This window comes from Electrophorus electricus, chromosome 8 (genome assembly GCF_013358815.1).
Source record: "Electrophorus electricus isolate fEleEle1 chromosome 8, fEleEle1.pri, whole genome shotgun sequence".
NCBI lineage: Eukaryota > Metazoa > Chordata > Actinopteri > Gymnotiformes > Gymnotidae > Electrophorus > Electrophorus electricus.
In genome coordinates, this window is record NC_049542.1 from 1,489,924 (window position 1) to 1,512,745 (window position 22,822).

General features: G+C 39.2%; 5 protein-coding genes across 5 annotated transcripts; all 5 read left to right on the top strand.

Annotated features, from left to right (window-relative positions):
- Positions 1 to 1,637: 1,637 nt before the first annotated feature.
- Positions 1,638 to 2,650, top strand: LOC113592313 (trace amine-associated receptor 13c-like). The gene has a single exon (XM_027033149.2). The coding sequence runs from the start codon at positions 1,638 to 1,640 to the stop codon at positions 2,616 to 2,618; it is 981 nt and encodes a 326-aa protein (XP_026888950.2). The 3' UTR covers positions 2,619 to 2,650.
- A 2,064-nt stretch (positions 2,651 to 4,714) lies between these two features.
- Positions 4,715 to 5,882, top strand: LOC113592308 (trace amine-associated receptor 13c-like). Its single transcript, XM_027033143.2, has one exon. It carries the CDS (start codon positions 4,764 to 4,766, stop codon positions 5,739 to 5,741), a length of 978 nt encoding a protein of 325 aa, XP_026888944.2. The 5' UTR covers positions 4,715 to 4,763; the 3' UTR covers positions 5,742 to 5,882.
- Positions 5,883 to 10,170: 4,288 nt separating this feature from the next.
- On the top strand, positions 10,171 to 11,700 carry LOC113592303 (trace amine-associated receptor 13c-like). The gene has a single exon (XM_027033136.2). The coding sequence runs from the start codon at positions 10,351 to 10,353 to the stop codon at positions 11,332 to 11,334; it is 984 nt and encodes a 327-aa protein (XP_026888937.2). The 5' UTR covers positions 10,171 to 10,350; the 3' UTR covers positions 11,335 to 11,700.
- Positions 11,701 to 13,461: 1,761 nt separating this feature from the next.
- On the top strand, positions 13,462 to 15,173 carry LOC113592307 (trace amine-associated receptor 13c-like). The gene has a single exon (XM_027033142.2). It carries the CDS (start codon positions 13,707 to 13,709, stop codon positions 14,688 to 14,690), a length of 984 nt encoding a protein of 327 aa, XP_026888943.2. The 5' UTR covers positions 13,462 to 13,706; the 3' UTR covers positions 14,691 to 15,173.
- A 3,189-nt stretch (positions 15,174 to 18,362) lies between these two features.
- LOC113592311 (trace amine-associated receptor 13c-like) lies at positions 18,363 to 19,640 on the top strand. Its single transcript, XM_027033147.2, has one exon. It carries the CDS (start codon positions 18,363 to 18,365, stop codon positions 19,347 to 19,349), a length of 987 nt encoding a protein of 328 aa, XP_026888948.1. The 3' UTR covers positions 19,350 to 19,640.
- The last annotated feature ends 3,182 nt before the right edge of the window (positions 19,641 to 22,822 follow it).

Sequence of the window (22,822 nt, forward strand, 5' to 3'; positions counted from 1 at the left end):
CCTTGGCCCAGACCAGGCAATCTGGTCTTAGTGGACCACAACAATCCACTGGCCCTTCTGAAGCTGAAACAGAACCTCTGAGAGTCTTTCAGCAATGGTGCAGACCCCTCCCAGTCCGCTCTAAGTTTGGGGTAGCATCCCCTTTTCCAGAGCAGGATGTACCATATCTTCGCAGTCAACGGGGTCCTTGGCATTGGCTGTTATTTGCTCTTTTCTTGCAGAGGCTGGTGCCTCCCTGATAGCACAGGGCTAGCTGGTGAATGGCAGTCATCCATGAACCCAAACACCAGGTCAGTCATCATCCGGAGCTCACATCCTAGCATTAGCATTGAGCCTGTCAACTCCTAGACGGCTGATCAACAAGACCAGAGGACCAGGGAGAGATGAGGGTCCCAGTTGTGCTGGAGGCTGGAGGTGTGAACTGTGTGGTGAGAGTTCAGATAAATCATTCCACCAGCCTTTCCCTCTGCAAGTTAAGTATTGTTGCCCTCATTTTGCAGATACCCGGTGTTCAATTTACAATAGCTAATGGCAGAACTCAGCCAACATTTGTGCCATGAGACCACCCTTGGGTGCTATACAGCTCTTCTGGGAGCCTAAACCGGAAAAGGTCCCCCAGGATCTTCTCAGTGCTGGTGAAGATCTGGTCAATGGTGGTGATGTGCTGGTCCGGGACTGCATATGCCTCTGGCCACTTCATAAAACAGTCCATGGCCGTGATGACATAGTGGTTCTCCACCATCATCACAGGAAATGGACCCAGCATGTTGACACCTACTCTCTTCATAGGCATCTGTAGTGTCTGCCATAGGCCCCACAGGCCAAGGCTGGCTGCAAAAAAGTAGTCCATCACATTCTGTAAGTTTGTCCCAGACAAAAGGGTAGAGGGCAAAAGGGTATGGCCTATAAGGTCTCATTTTCTATCAGATTTTGTTTCTTTCCCACTTGATTTATTCAGTGTTCTTGTGCCTCTCTTCAAATCGATGAGCCTTCAGCAGTCGTCTGAAAGCATCTGTTGATCATTGACTGTGTTTACAAAATAACATTTATTTAAGTGTTATTTAAAAATAATTTTATTTTTGTGTAGCCCCTCTGCAGAATTGGTTTTAAATTACATTTGAAATAGCATTTAAAAGTATTTAAAAAGTATTAAATCTGATTTGGGGATGTCTGCAGCTACCATCAGCCCTCCACCATCATCTTTCTCATCTTCATCATCATCACATATATCATTTTTATGCAACAAAAGGGCAATGATATTATGAAGAGACTAGAGACTTATACTCCTGTGGCGGTTAGCCTCCACATTGTAGCCTCAAGTAGACAGGTTTCAGCACATCTTAAACATTGATGTGAGACAAACATATCTTTGTAAACAGAGAGCCATTGTTTTCCAATATTCAAAAAAAAAAAAAACCCTCTCACACCTATTTTGTATTCCCCATACAGAACACATCAACATCTTGACATTAACAACATGGGGGGGGGGGGGGGGGTGAGACTACAAACCCAAACATATAAATGTGAAATGTCTGTAGGGGAGGTGATCAGAGTATTAAACTGTTTAGTTTGAAGATCTCCATTTGTAGTGGTCCTTAGTTGTCTGAAATCTTGGTGTTCACAGTTTTGTTGGATCCATGAATTCTACAGAGGGTAACCAAACTGATCACTGTCTCGAGTTTTCCTGTCCAGAGAGATCTGTATCTACAGCAGTGTATGTATTCTTGTATGTGTGTGCTGTGACTGTTGTTCTGCTGACAGTATGTGGGAACCTGCTCATCATCATCTCTATTTGTCACTTCAAGCAGCTCCACACACCAACTAACATGCTCATCCTCTCTCTGGCTGTGTCAGACTGTCTGGTTGGACTATTTGTGATGCCTTTTCATTTTATATGGTTGATTGAATCATGTTGGATTTTTGGACACATTTTCTGTGTGCTGTTCAACTTTGTCAGTTTTCAGCTAACCAGCGTCTCTGTTGGTAATGTCGCTCTCATTGCCTTAGACCGCTATATGGCACTGAACCATCCATTTCTCTATTCAAAGGACATTTCATCAATGATTATACACACTCTTATATTTTTGATATGGTTCTTTTCATTATTATATAACTTTGCAATGTTTTATGTAGGTGGAAACTTCACAGATTTAATAATATGCCCTGGAGAATGCCCCTATGTTTTTGGTGAGAATAGCACCATAGTTGATCTACTGTTTGTAGTTATTATTCCATGTTCTCTTATGGTAATTTTATATATACAGGTGTTTGCTCTTGCTAGGAAACATGCCAATGCTATAAGAGAACTCAATCAAAACAAAAATGTTTACAAATGTGACTCTATGAGGTCTGAGAGAAAAGCAGCCAAAGTTCTTGGCATTCTGGTGTTTGTGTTTCTGGCCTGTTTACTGCCATACTATGTTTGCAGTGTCACAAGTGACTCATCTTACCTCATGATAAATAATGTTTTAATCCTCTTCTATCTGAATTCTTCCATAAATCCTATAATCTATGCCTTATTTTACTCATGGTTCCAGAAATGCATAAAGCTGATTCTGAGCTGTAGAATCATGTACACAGATTGCTCTTTTGCAAATGTTTTAGGAATTAACAAATGACTCAACCAAAATTAATGCATGTGGAAGGTGTTCAGGAAGAGATGAGAGATGAGAACGTATGAGCAGATCTTTTTTTTTAGAAAAAGCCATAATTCATATATTTTTCATTCCACACACACCCACCCACACCCACACACACACACTCACACACACACACTCACTCACACACACACAGACACACACACACACTCACACACACACACACACACACACACACATATATATATATATATATATATATATATATATATATATATATATATATATATATATATATATATATATATATATGTTACTGTTTAAAAAGTTCTTGTCCTTCTCATCCTGAGTTGATTTTAACTTTAGCCCAGTTGTTGTTTTACTCTTGTTTGAAAAGTTTTTGCAGTGTGATAAATGGATCATAAAAACCTAACAATCTGTATGCCAGGACAGATGCAACTGACAGAGGTCCAAGATCTCCAGAGAAACCAGTTACAAATCTGGATCATACCCTCAAGTTTTGTATATCCCAGCTGAGTATTGTGCAATAAATGAATCTATTCACTCAAAATTGCCCCAGCAAGCTATCCTGTAGCTTTTTCAGTGATTCATTGTTATGATCGAGGAAAAGAGTTTTTCCTGGCATGACAAGGCCCAACTCTTGAAAGAACAAATACTGGCAGGTTTTTCATAAACTCTACTACAGCTTAAACACTAATCAACAGTGTTAAATGCAATAGGTTGCCCCCACCTGTTCTACACTTAAGAATGTATAATATACATAACTAGAACTGGAATACTATGTTTTATATTACTGTATTTTATATAAGTATAAAATATATTTGCTTAAAATGCAGCTCTCATTAGTTCTAGAGGTAAAGCCATACACATTAAAGCTTTATATCTTAAGTTTTGTATTCTTTATTGCTAATGTTACATAGTATTTTCTTTCTTTGTATAGTGGAGGTTGGGTTTTTGAGCTCTTGGGAGCTTTATGCTGTTATTATTTATTATTTATTGTTGTTATTATTATGCTGTTATTGTTTATTGTTGTGTTTCCTTTGTGGGCATGAATGATCCAGTCAGTCCATCCTGATTCACTCTGATAACACAGCCATCATCAGGTATATCAACAAAAGATGTTCCAAGTCCCCTACCCTCATACCAATCCTATATCAATTTACATGGATCTCTGTTAAACACCAATTTATCATTAAAGCTTCATACACACCCAGTCACTATGAAGCCCAAGTTTACCTTCACAATCCAGACGGCTCAGAATACCACCCTAAATGAAGTTCCTAAAATTGAATGTTTACTGGCTGAAGAGTTGTTTGAGAAGTTGGATATTAATACACATTTGAGTTGATTACTGAGTGCATCTACCAATAGGTTTTCAGTCCAATTGTAAAGTTATGTAGTGCTTGGTAATTATTTATTCAGGCACTAAATATTGGGAATGTAAGATTCTGTATATTTGTAGCAGTAATTTCAGTTAATCCTTGTTAATATGTTGCATGACTGGTTAGAGGTTGCTATTGATGGATAGCATGGTGAGAAGATTTAGAGTCATGTATGTGTATTTTATTATTGGCAAGACACATAATGAGTTCGTGAATATGTGCCTGCTTGGGTTGTGTGAGCATTTTTTAATTTGCCTTTTGATAACTTTGTTTTAATTCCTTGTCTGCATACAAGTGCTGAGTTTGTGAACATGTGGTACCATGCTACATTCTGTACTGAAGAGTTTAACTTCGAACACATTGTTCTGTTGAGAACTACAAACACACTGCATCTCTCACACAACTGAGCAAAATGTTGCTTTTGCTGGTGATGTAATACACAGATCATGTAAATGATCATGTCTGTGAGGACATCAACCAGGTCTGCTGGAAATGCTCCAAGTACCCTTCAGGAAATGTCTATGCATTTCCCTTTCTATGGATTTACTCTGCTGAGAGTTGTCAGTCCGGTAGGGGGTGTGAGTAGTTTCCAAACCACACAAATATCAACACCGCCAGTGTCTCAGGCTTTAATTCATTTGGCTGTGAATTTAAGCTGTTACCATCTTACCAGTACTAATGCTGCTATCACTAATGAAAAACAAATAGAGCAAAAATAATTTCTTTGAGCACAATTTAAATGATCAACTGCTGAATTACACAGATGAATCTTAACCAAACTGATCATTGCCTCAGGTTTTCCTGTCCAGGGAGATCTGTATCTACTGCACTGTATGTGTTATCATATGTGTCTGCAGCAGCTGTTGTTCTGGTAACAGTGTGTGGAAACCTGCTCATCATCATCTCTGTGTGTCACTTCAAGCAGCTCTACACACCAACTAACATGCTCATCCTCTCTCTGGCTGTGTCGGACTTTCTAATTGGAGTTTTTGTGATCCCTGTTTCATTAATATGGATGATTGAATCATGTTGGCTGTTTAGTTCAATTTACTGTTTGTTTTATATATCAATCTCATATATTCTCATAGGCACATCAATATATAATGTTGTTCTCATTGCTGTTGATCGGTATTTTGCTCTCTCTAAGCCTTTTCTATACAACAAAACAGTCTCTTCCAGCACAATGTGCTTTGTAGTTTCATGTAACTGGCTTGTATTGTTTTTTTATAAAACAGCAATTCAGTACTTCAATGGACGTTTTGCAAGTCTGGCAATGTGTCCTGGAGACTGCTTCTTAGTTTTGGATGAGGTCTGGTCTCTGGTTGATCTTCTGTTGACTTTTGTTTTCCCACTTTCTGTAATAGTTATATTGTATGTTCAAGTGTTTTTTATTGCCAAGAAACATGCCACTGCTATTAGAGAGCTTAATAGTCACACCAGGACTCAGACCTCAAAGAACATGTCAGACTCAATGAAATCTGAGAGAAAAGCAGCAAAAGTTCTTGGTATTTTAGTGTCTGTATTTGTGGCCTGTTTACTTCCATACTTTGTTTACAACTTATTAGGTAATATTGAACTAGAGCCATTTCAGAAAGTGTTGTTGTTGGTACATCTTAATTCTGCCATTAATCCAGTTATTTATGCTTTGTTTTATCCATGGTTTAGGAGGTGTGTTAAGATCATTTTAACTCTTCACATATTCAACACTGATTCTGCATTGACAAATGTTCTTTTTGAATGAAATAGGCATTACAGGTTATACAGTACATAGGTTTTGTGGGCACTTATTTGATTGCACTTATTTGATTGCATTTGTTCACTCAAATTTGTTCAACTATAAACATCCTGATATCCTCTGAGCTCTACAATTATGAAATATAGATTGGACATTCTTGATGTTTATGTAGATTAGGTTTTTAGTGAACTTAAGAATCTAAAAATGCAAACATTGCAGACATGACTGAATACTATTATAATTAATTATAATTGATGAGTAGAAGGGTTGGTTGTTCCTGTGCATTTGACAGGACAGATGTCTTAATAACTTTCTCCCTGCCAATCAGAGCAATGATTGCATTTTGCAGGTTTCTCTTAGGTCATATAGCCAGAAATGAAATTTAAGCACCATCATCCGAACATGTTTAGCTGTTCTAAAACATTGCATGTATAAGTTACAATTTTGTCCTATGTAAAATTTGTCTATCACTGCAAAAGTCAAAAAAGCAATGCATAGCATTTAATGGACTAAAAACATAAAGCAATCCCTGAAAAGAAGCATAATGGTACTTGGACCAATCAAACTAGTTTATTCCCTGGTGTAGACTACCAAGCCCAGACCCCTAAAGGGAAGCATAATGGCACTTGGACCAATCATCTGTCATAAAAGTAGTAGGCTACCAAACCCAGCTTCACCAGTACAATATGGAATCCAGACTACTAGGGCTTCAACTGATGACTACAAACAGAAAACGTAGCCTACAAACAATTAGAGTCAATGCACATGTTAAGAGTGAGTGATTATAAAATATAGTTAGCCATTAGTTATTTATGATAATTCTGCCAACAATATTTTTTTGACGCTTTTCTTTGGTTTGGACATTGGTGGCAGTGTAAAGTTTTACTGTTATAATTGCTTCATATTCTTCATATTTTATATGTTTTCCACAAACACCACACTTTCATGTGCATGCTGATGTAGATTTATGAAAGATTGAGCACATGGAAGTGCAGGACGTTATTGAAGGCCAGGAGCTCAAATAAAAAAGAGGGTCATATTACAGTGTCAAAAAGTCTAAAATAATGTGAATGTTTACATGTTTGTGTGTGTGTGTGTGTGTGTGTGTGTGTGTGTGTGTGTGTGTGTGTGTGTGTGTGTTGGTAGCTATCCAATACAGTGCTTTTATTTGTGACTAAGTAAAAATTATTTTACTTTGTAAGTCTATGCCATTCCCAACACAATTCCCAATCTAAAACAATGTTAACCTAGTGCTTGTAGTATGACATATTGACATATACAATTAATGGATAAAAATATATTAAATGTTTTTAAAGTAATACATTTATTTATCATAACTTTTTTGTTATCAATTATTGGATTAGGTCTCTGTCATTATTGTAATATAGAGTGAGGTAAAGCAGGATCCAAATGAGTGTGAAGATTAGGCTTTATCATAGAATTGAAATACATAGTCCGATATCAGGAACCCTGTAGAGACATATGTAGAGCATAGAACTATGGCTAAGACTCATAACAAGACATACATCTAAAGAGATCTAAATGACAAAAATGACAGGAGTGTAAGATGACAGAAACAGAGGCCGAGTCCAGGGCCAGACCAGGGACCACATCATGAGCAAGAGCAGGAGCCAGTATGGGACCCAGGACTGGAGCTGGTGCTTGGATAAGAATGGAAGCCAGAGTTGGGGTTGTAGCCATGACTGCAGCCAGTGCAAGAGCTGGGCACTGGAATAGAAGACAGAGCTGAATTAGGATCCAGCACATGAGCCGGGACCCAGTCAGGAGACCCGAGCTAAAGCCAGGATCTGGTCATTAATGAGACAAACAGCCTGGTCAGGAATAGGGAGATGAGCGCAGGACACTGCAGGATGTATGTTCAGTGGCCGTCATGCTGCAGGACATACATTTGGTTCCCTTCACACTACAGGACTTATGTTTGGTGCCCTTCAGGATGGTGTCAAATGCCACAGGCAGGAGGCAGGTCAGTGTCTTCCATGCCACCAGGCATTGTGTGGGCTCCCTAACGGTAAACAGAGTATGGTGATGGCATCCTCTTGGGAACAGATTATGGTGATGGTACCCTCATGGGTGCAGCGTATGGCAATGGAGGAAGACACAGAAGATGGAGGAAGACATGGGATAAGCAAGCAGAGTAGCCTGGGTCTGTATGGAGTAAAGCTGGGGCAGCTAGATCTGCGTGAAGGCTTGTGGGTGACTGACAACCTTTTGTGGTTATAACAGAACGCAAGAACTTTCAGAACACCAAGTATCTAAGCGCCTAACAGGCCAAATGATCAGTATAATTCACCTACAGGCTCTAAGACTGCCGAGGTTGATGCACTCTCCTGTCAGTTTGACCCAGCCAGGAGCCCATCCTGCCTCCCTCCTATTTCCTAGGAGCCATATACCGGAGCCTTGACTGAGACATCAAATGACCCAACCCTCACCCTCGGTGCCCAGGCCACTGGCTGTACGACACTCTCCAGTGCTGCTCTCCTCTCATAACGTGAGCCCCACCTCCTTGGGGACTGGACACCCTGGCACAATGTGCACTAGCCAGCTGCTGGCTGCATGCTACTCTAGGCTGCACTTGGCCCTCTATGCATTGAGATTTGGCCACTCGCGTTGCCCCCAAAGCAAAACCCTTCGGTCTCCACCTGCTGGCAAGCTGCTCCCACTATCCCCTCCTAAGACACCATCTTTCCAAGTGACGGATGAGTTCCCTATGGACCTTCCAACATCAGATGGTAAAGCCACCATTCTCTTCATAGTCAACTGCTTTACTAAAATGGTGCACTTTATCCCACTCCCAACTCTCCCCACAGCCCTAGATACAGGTACCTTGCTCTTTCATCATCTCTTCTACCAGTTCCGCTTGCAGAAGGTCATCATATCTGACAGAGAGGTAGAGGTTACATCACAAATGAGGTGGGAGTTCCTACAAACTGAACATGATGGTGAGCCTAATATCCAGTTATCACCCTCATGCCAATGGGCAAGTTGAGAGGATAAATCAAGAATGAGGCAAGTTCCTTCACATCTACTGCCAGGAACACCTGAACACCTGGAGTACATACATGCCCTGGACGGAGAATAGCCAAAAGTCCCTGTGGCACACCTACACCAACTTACCCCATTTGAGTGCATCTTTGGATTCCAGCCCCTGATGTACCCCCTGACTTCCTTGTAGTAATGTCATGGAAGCCAGGTAGACTGAAAGGAACTCATTGCTGTGTAATTGTATATTGTAACAGGAAAGTAATAGCACAGTAACCACGTACCAGCCTGGAGACATCGTTTGGGTGGCACTGGTAGAAAACACAACCCCAAGTATGTTGACCCCTATACCATGAAGGAGCACATAATTGAGGTCACATACCAGGTAAACATACCTGGTAGCCAGGTATCCTCTACCTTTCATGCATCTGCTGGTTGAGACTGAGATGCATCCCAGTCTGCTGCCCCCATGGAACATCAGGGAAGCTCCGGCCTACACTGTAAACAGGATAGTGAACTCTTGAAAGACAGGGCCTCCAATTACTGGTGGATTGGGAGGGATATGGGTCCAAAAAAAAAAAAAAAGGATACTGGCCAGTCAGATCCTGGACCCTGAGTTGGTGACATATTTCTACCAGTCTCACCCTTCCAGGCCCATTCCTCTCAACCATGACTGCCCCCAGACCTGGTCTTTTGCGAGCCCTTTGAGGAGCTACTGTCATGCCTCGGCTGCTACCAAGCTGAGAACGAATACATGTACTCCAGCCTTCCCATCAATCACTGTCCTCTGCCACTCCCCTGTTCTCAGTCTCCCCCTAGTTTGTCTTCTTCACGACAAGGTAAAAGTAGCCCAGAAGAACTCCAGTAAAAACCATGAGCACACAGCTGTCACAGCCACAGGAGTGGTCAATATGAATGACAACACAGCAGTTCTGGATCACCAGCGACCATAACATGCCCAACAATATGCACGTACTGTAACCTGGCTGAAATAACACAAAGAGAGGAAATAAAGATTGATTAATTATTAGTTTTTTCTGTTTACCTGTTTCTGCATTACTTTTTCTTATTTAAACCCTACAGTTGCCAAACTCCAGCATTTTGCAGTGTAGCCTACTTCTGTCTACAGTCAGGTCACTGTATTATGTGTTCAAACAATACTGGGCTTTTCAAGCCTTTTGTAAGTCATTTTGGGAATTTCCTTTGTTTTTGATAATAAAACCACTGCCTTATTTTTCCAAACTTGCATCTCACTCATGTGTCATAATGCCACAGTCAATAAGTGAACTGGAATTAGTGCCTGTGCTGGAAATAGGCTGAACATGTCTGTGAGGACATCAGCCAGCCTCTGTACATGTTCTAAGTACCAAGTGGGAAATTATGTCATTCCATGGGTACCCTCCACTGAGGGTATGTATCAAGTTGTCATTCAGGCACTGGGTGGGAGCCCTTTCCAAACCATACAAATATCAGCACTGCTAGTAGCTCAGACCATGCCTCCCTGGGCCATGAAGCTGAGTTGTTACCATCTTACCAGTGCTGCGGCTGTTGTCACTAAGAGAAAAAAGCAGACCAGAATTATTTTTTCAGGCTCAATTTCAGGCATATCTTACTGATGAATCTTAACCAAACTGATCATTGCCTCAGGTTTTCCTGTCCAGGGAGATCTGTATCTACTGCACTGTATGTGTTATCATATGTGTCTGCAGCAGCTGTTGTTCTGGTAACAGTGTGTGGGAACCTGCTCATTGTCATCTCTGTGTGTCACTTCAAGGAGCTCCACACACCAACAAATATGCTCATCCTCTCTCTGGCTGTGTCAGACTTTCTTATTGGAGTTTTTGTCATTCCTGCAGCATTAATTTGGATGATCGAGTCATGTTGGATTTTTAGTTCAACCTACTGTTTTTGCTATGTATCTATCTCTTATTTTCTAACAACCACATCAGTATTTAATGTTGCTCTCATTGCTGTTGATCGCTATTTTGCCCTCTCTAACCCTTTTATGTACACTAACAGAGTCTCTCTTAGTTCAATGTGCATTGTTATTTCATTAAACTGGTTTGTATTGTTGTTTTATAAAACAGCATTTCAATATTTCAATGGAAGTTTAGCAAGTCTGGTAATGTGTCCCGGAGACTGCTTCTTAGTTTTGGATGAGGTCTGGTCTCTGGTTGATCTTCTGTTGACTTTTGTTTTCCCACTTGCTGTAATAGTTATATTGTATGTTCTAGTTTTTTTTATTGCCAAGAAACATGCCACTGCTATTAGAGAGCTTAATAGTCACACCAGGAGTCAGACCTCAAAGAACATGTCAGACTCAATGAAATCTGAGAGAAAAGCAGCCAAAGTTCTTGGCATTTTAGTGTCTGTGTTTTTGGCCTGTTTACTTCCTTACTTTGTTTACATTTTATTAGGCAGCATAATCGAAATGAAAGTAGAATCATTCCAGAAAGTTCTGATGATGGTTTACCTTAATTCTGCCATTAATCCAGTTATCTATGCTTTGTTTTACCCCTGGTTTAGGAAGTGTGTTAAGATCATTTTAACTTTTCACATATTCAATACTGATTCTGCATTGATAAACATTCTTTCCTGAATGAAATAGGCATTACAGGTGTCATATTACTTTTAATTTGGGGTACTTATTTGTTTACATTTATACATTAGTTTGCTCACTCATACTTTGCAACTTGCATCAGACTCAAGAGTTATATCCCTTGAGCTCCAAATATATGAAAATAAAAAGTAGACATACTTTGTTCAATATTATTGTATTTCATTATAACTGATGGCTAAGAACTTTGATTGGCCATACTCACTGTGTGGGGAAAAAAATAGCTTAAAATGCTCTAAACTGAGCATTTAAGTACCATTATCCAAGTATGTCTATCTTTTCTTTAACATTTCTTTGTAAGTTAGAATTACATATAAGGTAAAATGTTTGATTTTCACTAAAATTATATTAAAAATAGGACAACGTAATAATTACTTTATCATTTGGAATGAAATACTCCATATCTTACTGGTGAAGTAAGGGATCATTTATCATTTCCTCCACCTCTCCATCAAGGCAAAAGGCAATCTAGCATAGCATTTAATAGACTCTTTTTAATATGATATGAACAAGAAGCAACCCCTGAGGGGAAACATAATGGTACTTGAACCAATCAAACTAGTTTATTCCCTGGTGTAGGCTACCAAGCCAAGACCCCTAAAGGTAAGCATAATGGCACTTGGACCAATCATCTGTCATAGAAGTAGCAGGCTACCAAACCCAGCTTCACCAGTACAATATGGAATCCAGACTACTAGGGCTTCAACTGATGACTACAAACAGAAAATGTAGCCTACAAACAATTAGAGTCAATGCACATGTTAAGAATAAGTGATTCTAAAATATATTTAGACATTAATTAATTATGATAATTTTACTAAATATTCAAACTCAACAACATATTTTGGACATTCTTCTCTGATTTAGCCATTGGTGTCAGTGTAGCATTTTACTGCTATAATTGCTTCAGATTCTTCAGGTTCATGTAGAATAATTATTACACTTCTCTCTGTATTTTATATGTTTTAACAAACATCACACTTTCATGTGCATGCTGATGTAGATTTATGAAAGATTGAGCACATGGAAGTGCAGGAAGTTCTTCAAGGCCAAGAGCTCAAATTAAAAATAGGGGCATATTACAGTGTCAAAAAGCCTAAAATAATGTGAATGTTTATGTGTGTGTGTGTGTGTGTGTGTGTGTGTGTGTGTGTGTGTGTGTGTGTGTGTGTGTGTGTGTTGGTAGCTATCCAATACAGTGCTTTTATTTGTGACTAAGTAAAAATTATTTTACTTTGTAAGTCTATGTCATTCCCAACACAATTCCCAATCTAAAACAATGTTAACCTAGTGCTTGTAGTATGACATATTGACATATACAATTAATGGATAAAAATATATTAAATGTTTTTAAAGTAATACATTTATTTATCATAACTTTTTTGTTATCAATTATTGGATTAGGTCTCTGTCATTATTGTAATATAGAGTGAGGTAAAGCAGGATCCAAATGAGTGTGAAGATTAGGCTTTATCATAAAATTGAAATACATAGTCCGATATCAGGAACCCTGTAGAGACATATGTAGAGCATAGAACTATGGCTAAGACTCATAACAAGACATAAATCTAAAGAGAACTAAATGACAAATGACAAAAATTACAGGAGTGTAAGATGACAGAAACAGAGGCTGAGTCCAGGGCCAGACCAGGGACCACATCATGAGCAAGAACAGGAGCAGGAGCCAGTATGGGACCCAGGACTGGAGCTGGTGCCTGGATAAGAATGGAAGCCAGTTGAGTTGAGAACGCATACATGCAACCATAACATGCCCAACAATACGTTCGTGCGGCAACTTAGCTGAAGTAACACAAAGACAGAAATTAAAGTTTGCCTGATTAGCTTTTCCATTTACCTGTTTCTGGTTTACTTTGGCCTATTTAAATCCTACAGGTGCCAAAGTCCAGTGCTTTGCAGTGTAGCCTGCTTCTGCTTACAGTCAAGTCACTGTATTATGGGTCCATAATTTGTTTTTGATAATAAAACCACTGCCTTATTTTTCCAAACTTGCATCTCACTCATGTGTCATAATGTCACAGTCAATAAGTGAACTGGAATTAGGGCCTGTGCTAGAAATAGGCTGAACATGTCTGTGGGGACATCAGCCAGCCTCTGTACATGTTCTAAGTACCCAGTGGAAAATTATGTTATTCCATGGGTACCCTCATTCAGGCACTGGGTGGGAGCCCTTTCCAAATCATACAAATATCAGCACTGCTAGTAGCTCAGACCATGCCTCCCTGGGCCATGAAGCTGAGTTGTTACCATCTCACCAGTGCTGCGGCTGTTGTCACTAAGAGAAAAAATCAGATCAGAATTATTTTTCCAGGCTCAATTTCAGGCATATCTTACTGATGAATCTTAACCAAACTGATCATTGCCTCAGGTTTTCTTGTCCAGGGAGATCTGTATCTACTGCACTATATGTGTTATCATATGTCTCTGCCGCAGCTGTTGTTCTGGTAACAGTGTGTGGGAACCTGCTCATCGTCATTTCTGTGTGTCACTTCAAGGAGCTCCACACACCAACAAACATGCTCATCCTCTCTCTGGCTGTGTCAGACTTTCTTATTGGAGTTTTTGTCATTCCTGCAGCATTTATTTGGATGATTGAGTCATGTTGGATTTTTAGTTCAACTTACTGTTTTTGTTATATATCTATGTCATATTTTCTGTCAACCACGTCAGTGTTTAATGTTGCTCTCATTGCTGTTGATCGCTATTTTGCCCTCTCTAACCCTTTTATGTACACTAACAGAGTCTCTCTTAGTTCAATGTGCATTGTTATTTCATTAAACTGGTTTGTATTGTTGTTTTATAAAACAGCATTTCAGTACTTCAATGGAAGTTTAGCAAGTCTGGTAATGTGTCCCGGAGACTGCTTCTTAGTTTTGGATGAGGTCTGGTCTCTGGTTGATCTTCTGTTGACTTTTGTTTTCCCACTTGCTGTAATAGTTATATTGTATGTTCTAGTTTTTTTTATTGCCAAGAAACATGCCACTGCTATTAGAGAGCTTAATAGTCACACCAGGAGTCAGACCTCAAAGAGCATGTCAGACTCAATGAAATCTGAGAGAAAAGCAGCCAAAGTTCTTGGCATTTTAGTGTCTGTGTTTTTGGCCTGTTTACTTCCGTGCTTTGTTTACATTTTATTAGGCAGCATAGTAGAAATGAAAGTAGAATCATTCCAGAAAGTTCTGATGATGGTTTACCTTAATTCTGCCATTAATCCAGTTATCTATGCTTTGTTTTACCCCTGGTTTAGGAAGTGTGTTAAGATCATTTTAACTTTTCACATATTCAATACTGATTCTGCACTGATAAACATTCTTTCCTGAATGAAATAGGCATTACAGGTGTCATATTACTTTTAATTTGGGGTACTTATTTGTTCACATTTATACATTAGTTTGCTCACTCATACTTTGTAACTTGCATCAGACTCAAGAGTTATATCCCCTGAACTCCAAATGTATAAAAATAAAAAGTAGACATACTTTATTCAATATTATTGTATTTCATTATAACTGATGGCTAAGAGCTTTGATCGGCCAGCAATTGTGTGGGAAAAAATAGCTTAGTAACTTTCTCCCAACCATCAAAGTCATGCTGACCTCATACAGGTTTTTGTTAGGTTCACAGAACCAACTCTGAGATTTAGGCACCATCATCCAAGTATGTCTATCTTTTCTTTTAACATTTCATTGTAAGTTAGATGTCACAGTTAGTCCCTCCCAGCTTCCGTGTTTCTTGTTTTCCTTGTCTTGTGTATTCCAGTTCCATGATGTATTTTCGTTTTCTCCGCCCCTCGTTTGATTGTGCACACCTGTCACTCGTTTCTACCTTGTTAAGTTCATGTATTTAAAGCCTGTCTGATTCCCTGTGTTTTTGCTGTTCATTGTGTTTGGTGGATGTATGAAAGCCAGTCTGTGTTTCAAAGCCTTTGTTTATGTTAGCCTGTTTTGTTATCCTAGCCTTTATGTTTCCTAGCTTGTTATAGCCTGTTTCCCTTATTTGCCTTTGTGTGTTTTTGGTTTATAATGTATCCCCGTAATCTCCATATTGGCTCTATGACCCTGGACTACTCCAATTACTACGACTCTGGATTTGCCCCAAATAAATCTCGCTCTTCTCTGCACATGTCCACCTCCTTACTGCTCAACGTTAAATTAGAATAACATATAAGGTAAAATGTGTGGTTTTCACTAAAATTGTGTTAATAATAGTTCAATGTAAAAATTACTTTATCATTTGTAATGAAATATTCCATATCTTACTGGTGAAGTAATATCAATGTCAAAGGCAATCTTGCACGCAAATGGTAACATTTGCCAGCAAATAGAATAGAATAATAGAAGAATAGAACTCTGCTCTGCAAAAATCATCACCTGAACCTATACGGCAGCAAATGTCCTAGTAAGATGCCAATGTGGATCAGATCAAATTTTCTTCAACAAACGTTTGCACAGGCACTCATTTGGTGAATTAATTAATTATTTTTTTAAAAGGCACATTTTTGGTCTGTTTGGTGTGAGCATGATGACAAACTTTATAATTGCACTAGCAGGAGTACAAAAAGAGGAAGGTGCTTTGCTTGATCAAGACACCAGAATGCCACAACTATTTGCCATAAGAAATACAAATTTAAGTGTTAGAGAGGAAAAAACTATAAATACATACAGACTGAGTAGAGATATGATTTAGCTGCTCTGCACTGATTTAGAAGAAGCACTGAAATCATCAACTCAGCACAGCCATGTAGTTTCTGTCTTGTTGAAAGTTACAAATGCAACACATTTTTATGATAATTGGCAGTATTCAGTGTACCACTGGCCTCAAAACTGGGTTAGTCCATCAGGGCACCGGTAAATTTAGTGTAGTGGTAAGTTGACACTGGTATGCTAATTATAAATAAAAATTAAATATGTGTATGGCATAGAGTAGGATGCTGTCAAGTGTTATGAATCTGGTCCACAGTCACTTTGACGACTAGGAAAAAAAAAAAAAAATATTTAATTGGTGATACCCAACACAGTTCAGTTTACACTCCAACACCACGTTAACCTACTGCTTTTAGAATCACACATGCAATCAGCTACAAAAGTATTAAAATGTTTTCTAATTAATATTTAAAATATTTTTTTGAACCCATGTGCCAGTCCCATGTTTGCACCGAGGAGGATGATATTCACGCACCCATCTCCATGCTCCACACATGTGAAGGTGCCACTTCCTCATCTGGAGCTAAGGAAATGCACTGGACCTGGTGAGGCTTTCTCCCCATACTATAGTTTCCTGTGATGACCTGCAAATGACCTGCTGCCATTGTGATCTTCTGGACCCACCTTCTGTGGACCCTGCACCCTGTGCAGTTCCTGTTTCTGCTCTGGCCCCTATTCCTATCCTGGCTCCTGTCCCTGTCTCAGATCCTTCTCAGGCTCCTGCTTCAACATTTTCCCTAGTCCAGGATCCAGATTATAGGACTACTTGGACATGCTTGGTGTGATGTCATCAATATATTGATTTCATTCAATCCTTTATAGTCAGTGCAGGAGGACAGACCATTCCTCATTCTTTTTTTCTGCTAAAAGGAATCCTGACAAGGCAGAGAACATGGAGGAAAATGGGAAAATGCCACAGAGATATAGTCCTCTGTAGCAACCATAGGGTTTCAGTGGGAGACAGGGGATATGGTGAGACCTAGGAACAGTGCCATCATCAGCAAGTTCAATGGAACCCTTGACATGGTCATGTGGCTGATGTGGGGGTAGTTTTTGTCACCTTAGGTTTGTTAAAGGCCTCCTGAAGCTTGCAGTACTGATCAGGATGTCAACAATGTCTCAACAATTTCCTGGGAATCGGGACTCTTCACTGATGTGGAGGTGAGGGATATTTGCAGAGGACAGAATCTTGTTTTATGTTGACACTGACCACCTGACTTTAGGAAACAATCGCCCATTTCTCCACCCTAACTAGAATAATTGGAAGGTAACTAAAATATAGAACATTCTTTGCAAAAATCTTAATTTTTCACAGATTTTAAAAAACAACTGTGCAGAGGCTTTAACCAGATCAAAGCCCTGACTTTGGTTAATAGCTTGTCAGGTTACATTAACACCCTAACACACCCAGGATTATTACTGGAATGATCATGCAGTTGCGCCAGGAATGACCAAGGCCAACACAACATGCAAAAACCACAGTAGAAACAAAAAGATGACAGACTAAGCTAACAAAGATAAACAGACAATGACTACACTGACTACACTTTTAGAAACAAAGATAAACCCACAACCAAACAAAATAGCAGCCACTCCTTACCACCAGTGTGTAACGTGGTCACGTTGACTGAAATGCACATGCTTGTTTATGGTACACAATAAAGCCACATACATACACACACATTTTCAGACATTACACAAGATTGCAGTAAACTTTGACAGAGGACATCTTAATCTAAAAATATTATATTGTTATTATATATGTGTAATATACATATATGTGTGGTTTAGATTTTCGCTAATATACTTATGAATTTGAGCTGTTGAAGATCCCTAATTTTCAAGTTCAAGTTTGGTTTATTAGTCACGTACACAGTCATACACGGTATAACTCGCAGTGAAATGGTTTTGAGAGTGCTCTGTCCAAACTGAGGAGAGGGAAAGAAACAGGGGTGCATACGGAAATATATATATACAAAAATACAAAAACATTTTTTGAATATTTGGATGACTGTGCTACTTTAAAAAAAGCTCTGTGGCCAATAACTATGTCCCAGAAGAGAGGTTGATGTATTTCAAGATTGCCTCTTACTGTCAGCAACCCATCACATGTATCAACCCATGACAACCAATGTTCAACCAATGTTGTCATTCAAGCTAGAGGGTGGGAGCAGTTTCCACACCATACAAATATCAGCACTGCTAGCTGCTCAGCACATTTGACCATGAATTTGGATGTAACTCTATTTCCAGGAAATCCTAATATCTGAATTATTTCTTTAAATGCTGATGAATTTTACAGGCATTAACAAAACCTATGGCTGCCTTGGGTTTTCCTGTCCAGAGAGATCTGTATCTACTGCACTGTATGTGTTATCATATGTCTCTGCAGCAGCTGTTGTTCTGCTGACAGTATGTGGGAATCTGCTCATCATCATCTCTGTGTGTCACTTCAAGCAGCTCCACACACCAACTAACATGCTCATCCTCTCTCTGGCAGTGTCAGACTGCCTGGTTGGAGTCTTTGTGATCCCTGTAGCATTAATCTGGATGATTGAGTCATGTTGGCTTTTTAGTGCATTGTATCGTACATGTTATATATTGATTGCTTCTTTTCTCACAACCACATCAGTATTTAATGTTGTTCTCATTGCTGTTGATCGGTATTTTGCTCTCTCTAAGCCTTTTCTGTACAACAAAACAGTCTCTCTCAGCGCAATGTGCACTGTAGTTTTATCTAACTGGTTTGTATTGTTTATTTATAACATAGCACTTCAGTACTTCAATGGAAGTTTTGTTAGTCATAATTGTCCTCAAGACTACTTTTTGTTATTGAGCCAAGTGTGGTCTCTGGTTGATCTGGTGTTGACTTTTGTTTTTCCACTTGCTGTAATAATTCTTGTGTATGGTCAAGTGTTTTTTATTGCCAAGAAACATGCCACTGCTATTAGAGAGCTTAATAGTCACACCAGGACTCAGACCTCAAAGAACATGACAGACTCAATGAAATCTGAGAGAAAAGCAGCAAAGGTTCTTGGCATTTTAGTATCTGTGTTTTTGGCCTGTTTACTTCCATACTTTGTTTATAGTGTTTTGGGTAATATAGTTGAAATCGAAGTTGATTCATTTCAGAAAGTCTTGATGTTGGTTTACCTTAATTCTGCCATTAATCCAGTTATTTATGCTTTATTTTATCCATGGTTTAGGAGGTCTGTTAAATTAATTTTAACTCTTCAGATATTCTACGCTGATTCAGCCCTGATCAATGTTCTTTAACTAATTTGATGCTGAAATTGGTCAAAGGCCATTATGTTAGTGAGCATTTATGTGAGCAGATTACCATTGCATGTGTTTGAGAGAGAGCATGTGTGGGGTTGTGCATGTGTATACAAATAAAGTGGCGCACTAATACTGGCTCACTAAAACAACTCATACATTGGCGGAATGCATATAGCAACTTTATGCACCACATCTTGGACTGAACAGAAGTAAAATACATTGTATCACACTGCTCGAGTCCTGCAGTTCTGAACTCATATTCCCAGAATCCTCTGGGAAGTCAAATGGAGCTCAGCCCACACTCATCATCCTATCAGGAACTGTTCTCCAGATGCTCATCATTAGAATTCTGAATTGTTTCACCTGTTCCTAATTATCCTTTATATTCTGGTTGTTCCCATTTTCATATTGTGAGGTATTGTCACTGCTTCGCAAAGCTATAGATTTTATGGCACTGTTGTTTTTGTGTTTGCCCCTTTGTTTGTTTTGCCTTCTGGTTCTAATCTCCTTTTTGGCCCTGTTTTTGCTCTCTGGATGTCCCTCTAGTCTGGTAATTGTTTTGTGCTGATCTTCATCACTGCCTGTATTGTGACTATGTTTTTAGATTGCCCTTCTATTAGTAAAGACTCTCTGACAGATTGTATCCATGAGCGTCTGGCCATTTCTGTTGCATTACACTGCATAACTGTTTTGCCGGGGATACTAAAAATTGAGTTGTAATAGATAAGGACTAGCAATAGATGTGGATATAGAGCATGACAGGCACCACCCCTGAGAGACATGCCCACTCCCAATCACCTGATTATTAAACACATGCACTTGTGCCTTGTTCTTCTCTCCCTATATAGACCCCACAGGTGTGTTGCTTGTCTGTCCTTTGCCAAAGAACACTCCATTAGTGTTACTGCAACTCCACTGTGTCTTAGCACCTTGAATATTACTGCTAACAATTCCTGGTTTTGTTTTCATCTTTGCCAGCTTGCTGCTATGCTCTTCTCATTTTGTCACTTTGTTTTATTCTTATGATGGAAAATAGACTCTGCTTTCACAAAAAGTGCTGATGTCTATATGTAAAAGCAGCTGGATAGCTCAGTGGGATACACCCCTGACTTTGGTACAGGTTGGGGGCTTCAAATGTCACCAGTCCATTAGGAAAGGTCCTTTTTGCTACCTGCCTACCACACTAACGATGAGAGTCAGAAATAGGAGAGTCACAATGTTTCAGATGCTGGTCCAGGAAGGTCCAATACTGGGGGACAATCTGATGAAAAGTGGGCTACATGAACAAATAAAATATGAGACATTCATGTAGAGTAGAGGTTGGCCTGTTGGAATCTAGACTAACACCTGAGAGTTCCAACGTCTGGAAGTGGCAACTGCTGTCACAACTAGAAATTGAGATACAACATGAATGTTACGGGAATGTGGAGCCAGGATGAAATGTCAGATGAAAGGTCCCTACAATTGGGAACCAATGAACCCATGCACCAACCCTGTTCAGAAGAGTGCAGTTTTGAGAAGATTCTACACAGGATCCTCAAGCTCCCAAGCCTCTGGTAGAGGATCTGAGCTTGAAGGGAAAAAAGAGACTGCCCATAGGGCACATTATGAACCACAACATCCATTTGTTTCTCTCATTTCCCACAAACTGTCAGAACAGAGAAGTTCAGTGGTTAAGGTACTAGTAGTCAGAAGGTTGCCGATTCAAGTCCCACCACTGCCAAGTTGCCACTGTTGGGCCCCTGAGCAAGGCCCTTAAGCCTCAATTAGTCAAGTTCTACTCACTCATAATTGTAAGTCGCTTTGGATAAAAGCATCAGCTAAATGCTGTAAATGTAAACAGGGAAGACACCTGGGTAACCATCAATGTGACCTAACCTTGTGTAGAAAAAAGGCTTAAATTTATGAATTATTAACAATTATTAACACCACCCTGATTGTAGGGAAATTATCATTAATTTTACCTTTTGATTACTGAAGTTTATTAATATTATATTAGTGACTTTCCAAAATTTGTTCATATTTTGTGCATGGACCAAATACCATTGTTTAAAATGTACTTGACACAAAGGCCAACCTAATGAATAAATGCAAAGTTTATTGATTAATGAATAAAAATAAATCACTGATGTTATACAGCATAATTAGCATAGCACTTAGACTTGGAATTAACAGTTGACTGAATTATACACTGTAGCATATTTGCAGGGACATATCCTGCTGCATTCTACTTAGCAGTCAGTTATTCTGTAACATATTTGCAGGAATGAGGCAAGAAGCAGAATGAAGATGTAGGAGGTTTTTTTAATAAATGAAGGAAACTAAACAAGGGGGGGCAAATAAAACAAAGACTAGTGAAGGGCAAATGAAATGAGTTTAGACTAACTAACAAACCGGGTATATGACAAATATATAAAAACGATATTCTAAGTACTTAATTCTTCTCGCGAGAGGTTCCAGACTTGAAGTTACTGCTTGTAGAGTTCAAACTGACTGTTCTTTACTGTTATGTCCACCTGTGTGTCTGCATTCGGTGTTCCAGGTTTTGCCTCTGCCTCTCCGGTATCCCCCATCCCGATCCATACCAGGTTTACTGGTGAGCAGAGCACCATACAAAAGGAAGAGGAAGAGACAAAGGGCTCGGCTTAGGCCTCATTGGAGAAGAGTTTGGTGTTCCTGGTTTTGACTTGTTGCTGCATTTTAAGCTTGTGTTTGCTAGATTTTGTGTGTGTGACTTTGGATTTGCCCCTTGATTTATGTTTGGTTTTTTTTGCCCCTTGTTTGCTTGATTGCGAGATAATATATGTTTCTTGTATATATGTTGTCCTGTATATAGTTACACACTGGTGGTAAGGAGTGGCTGCTATTTTGTTTGGTTGTGGGTTTATCTTTGTTTCTAAAAGTGTAGTCAGTGTAGTCATTGTCTGTTTATCTTTGTTAGCTTAGTCTGTCATCTTTTTGTTTCTACTGTGGTTTTTGCATGTTGTGTTGGCCTTGGTCATTCCTGGCGCAACTGCATGAGTTTCTTAACTCCAAACACCAAAACTTGTAAATACACTTTTGATCTTTGCCGTAAACTTTATTGTTTGGTTATTCATTACATCAGTCATGTAACACTCAAACCCCATGTTACAGCCTCCCAGCCTAGACGGGGTCCCAACACTTGCTGAAAATTGATTTTTACCTACTGATCTGGAAAGGTGGTGGCACTAGAAGGGATGAATGAGCTGGTCTGCTAGGGTTTTGATAATGTCAACAGTTACATTTTTCATTGAGATACACTACTTAAAGATAGAAAGCAGGATTATTACATAATGTTGTAATTGTCCTAAAATTCAAAGTTCAAATAGTCTTCTTCATCTTATTATACTTGAGCTAGTAATAAGTATAAATCTTAATATGCAAATACAGTGATAGGATTAAGACATAGGGGTAATAGTTTCATGAATAACTTGCATAACAAGACCAAG

Excerpts from the sequence above, each read along its gene's own strand:
- LOC113592313 (XM_027033149.2), top strand. The coding sequence starts at position 1,638 with ATGAATTCTACAGAGGGTAACCAAACTGATCACTGTCTCGAGTTTTCC.
- LOC113592311 (XM_027033147.2), top strand. The coding sequence starts at position 18,363 with ATGAATTTTACAGGCATTAACAAAACCTATGGCTGCCTTGGGTTTTCC.
- LOC113592303 (XM_027033136.2), top strand. The coding sequence starts at position 10,351 with ATGAATCTTAACCAAACTGATCATTGCCTCAGGTTTTCCTGTCCAGGG.
- LOC113592308 (XM_027033143.2), top strand. The coding sequence starts at position 4,764 with ATGAATCTTAACCAAACTGATCATTGCCTCAGGTTTTCCTGTCCAGGG.
- LOC113592307 (XM_027033142.2), top strand. The coding sequence starts at position 13,707 with ATGAATCTTAACCAAACTGATCATTGCCTCAGGTTTTCTTGTCCAGGG.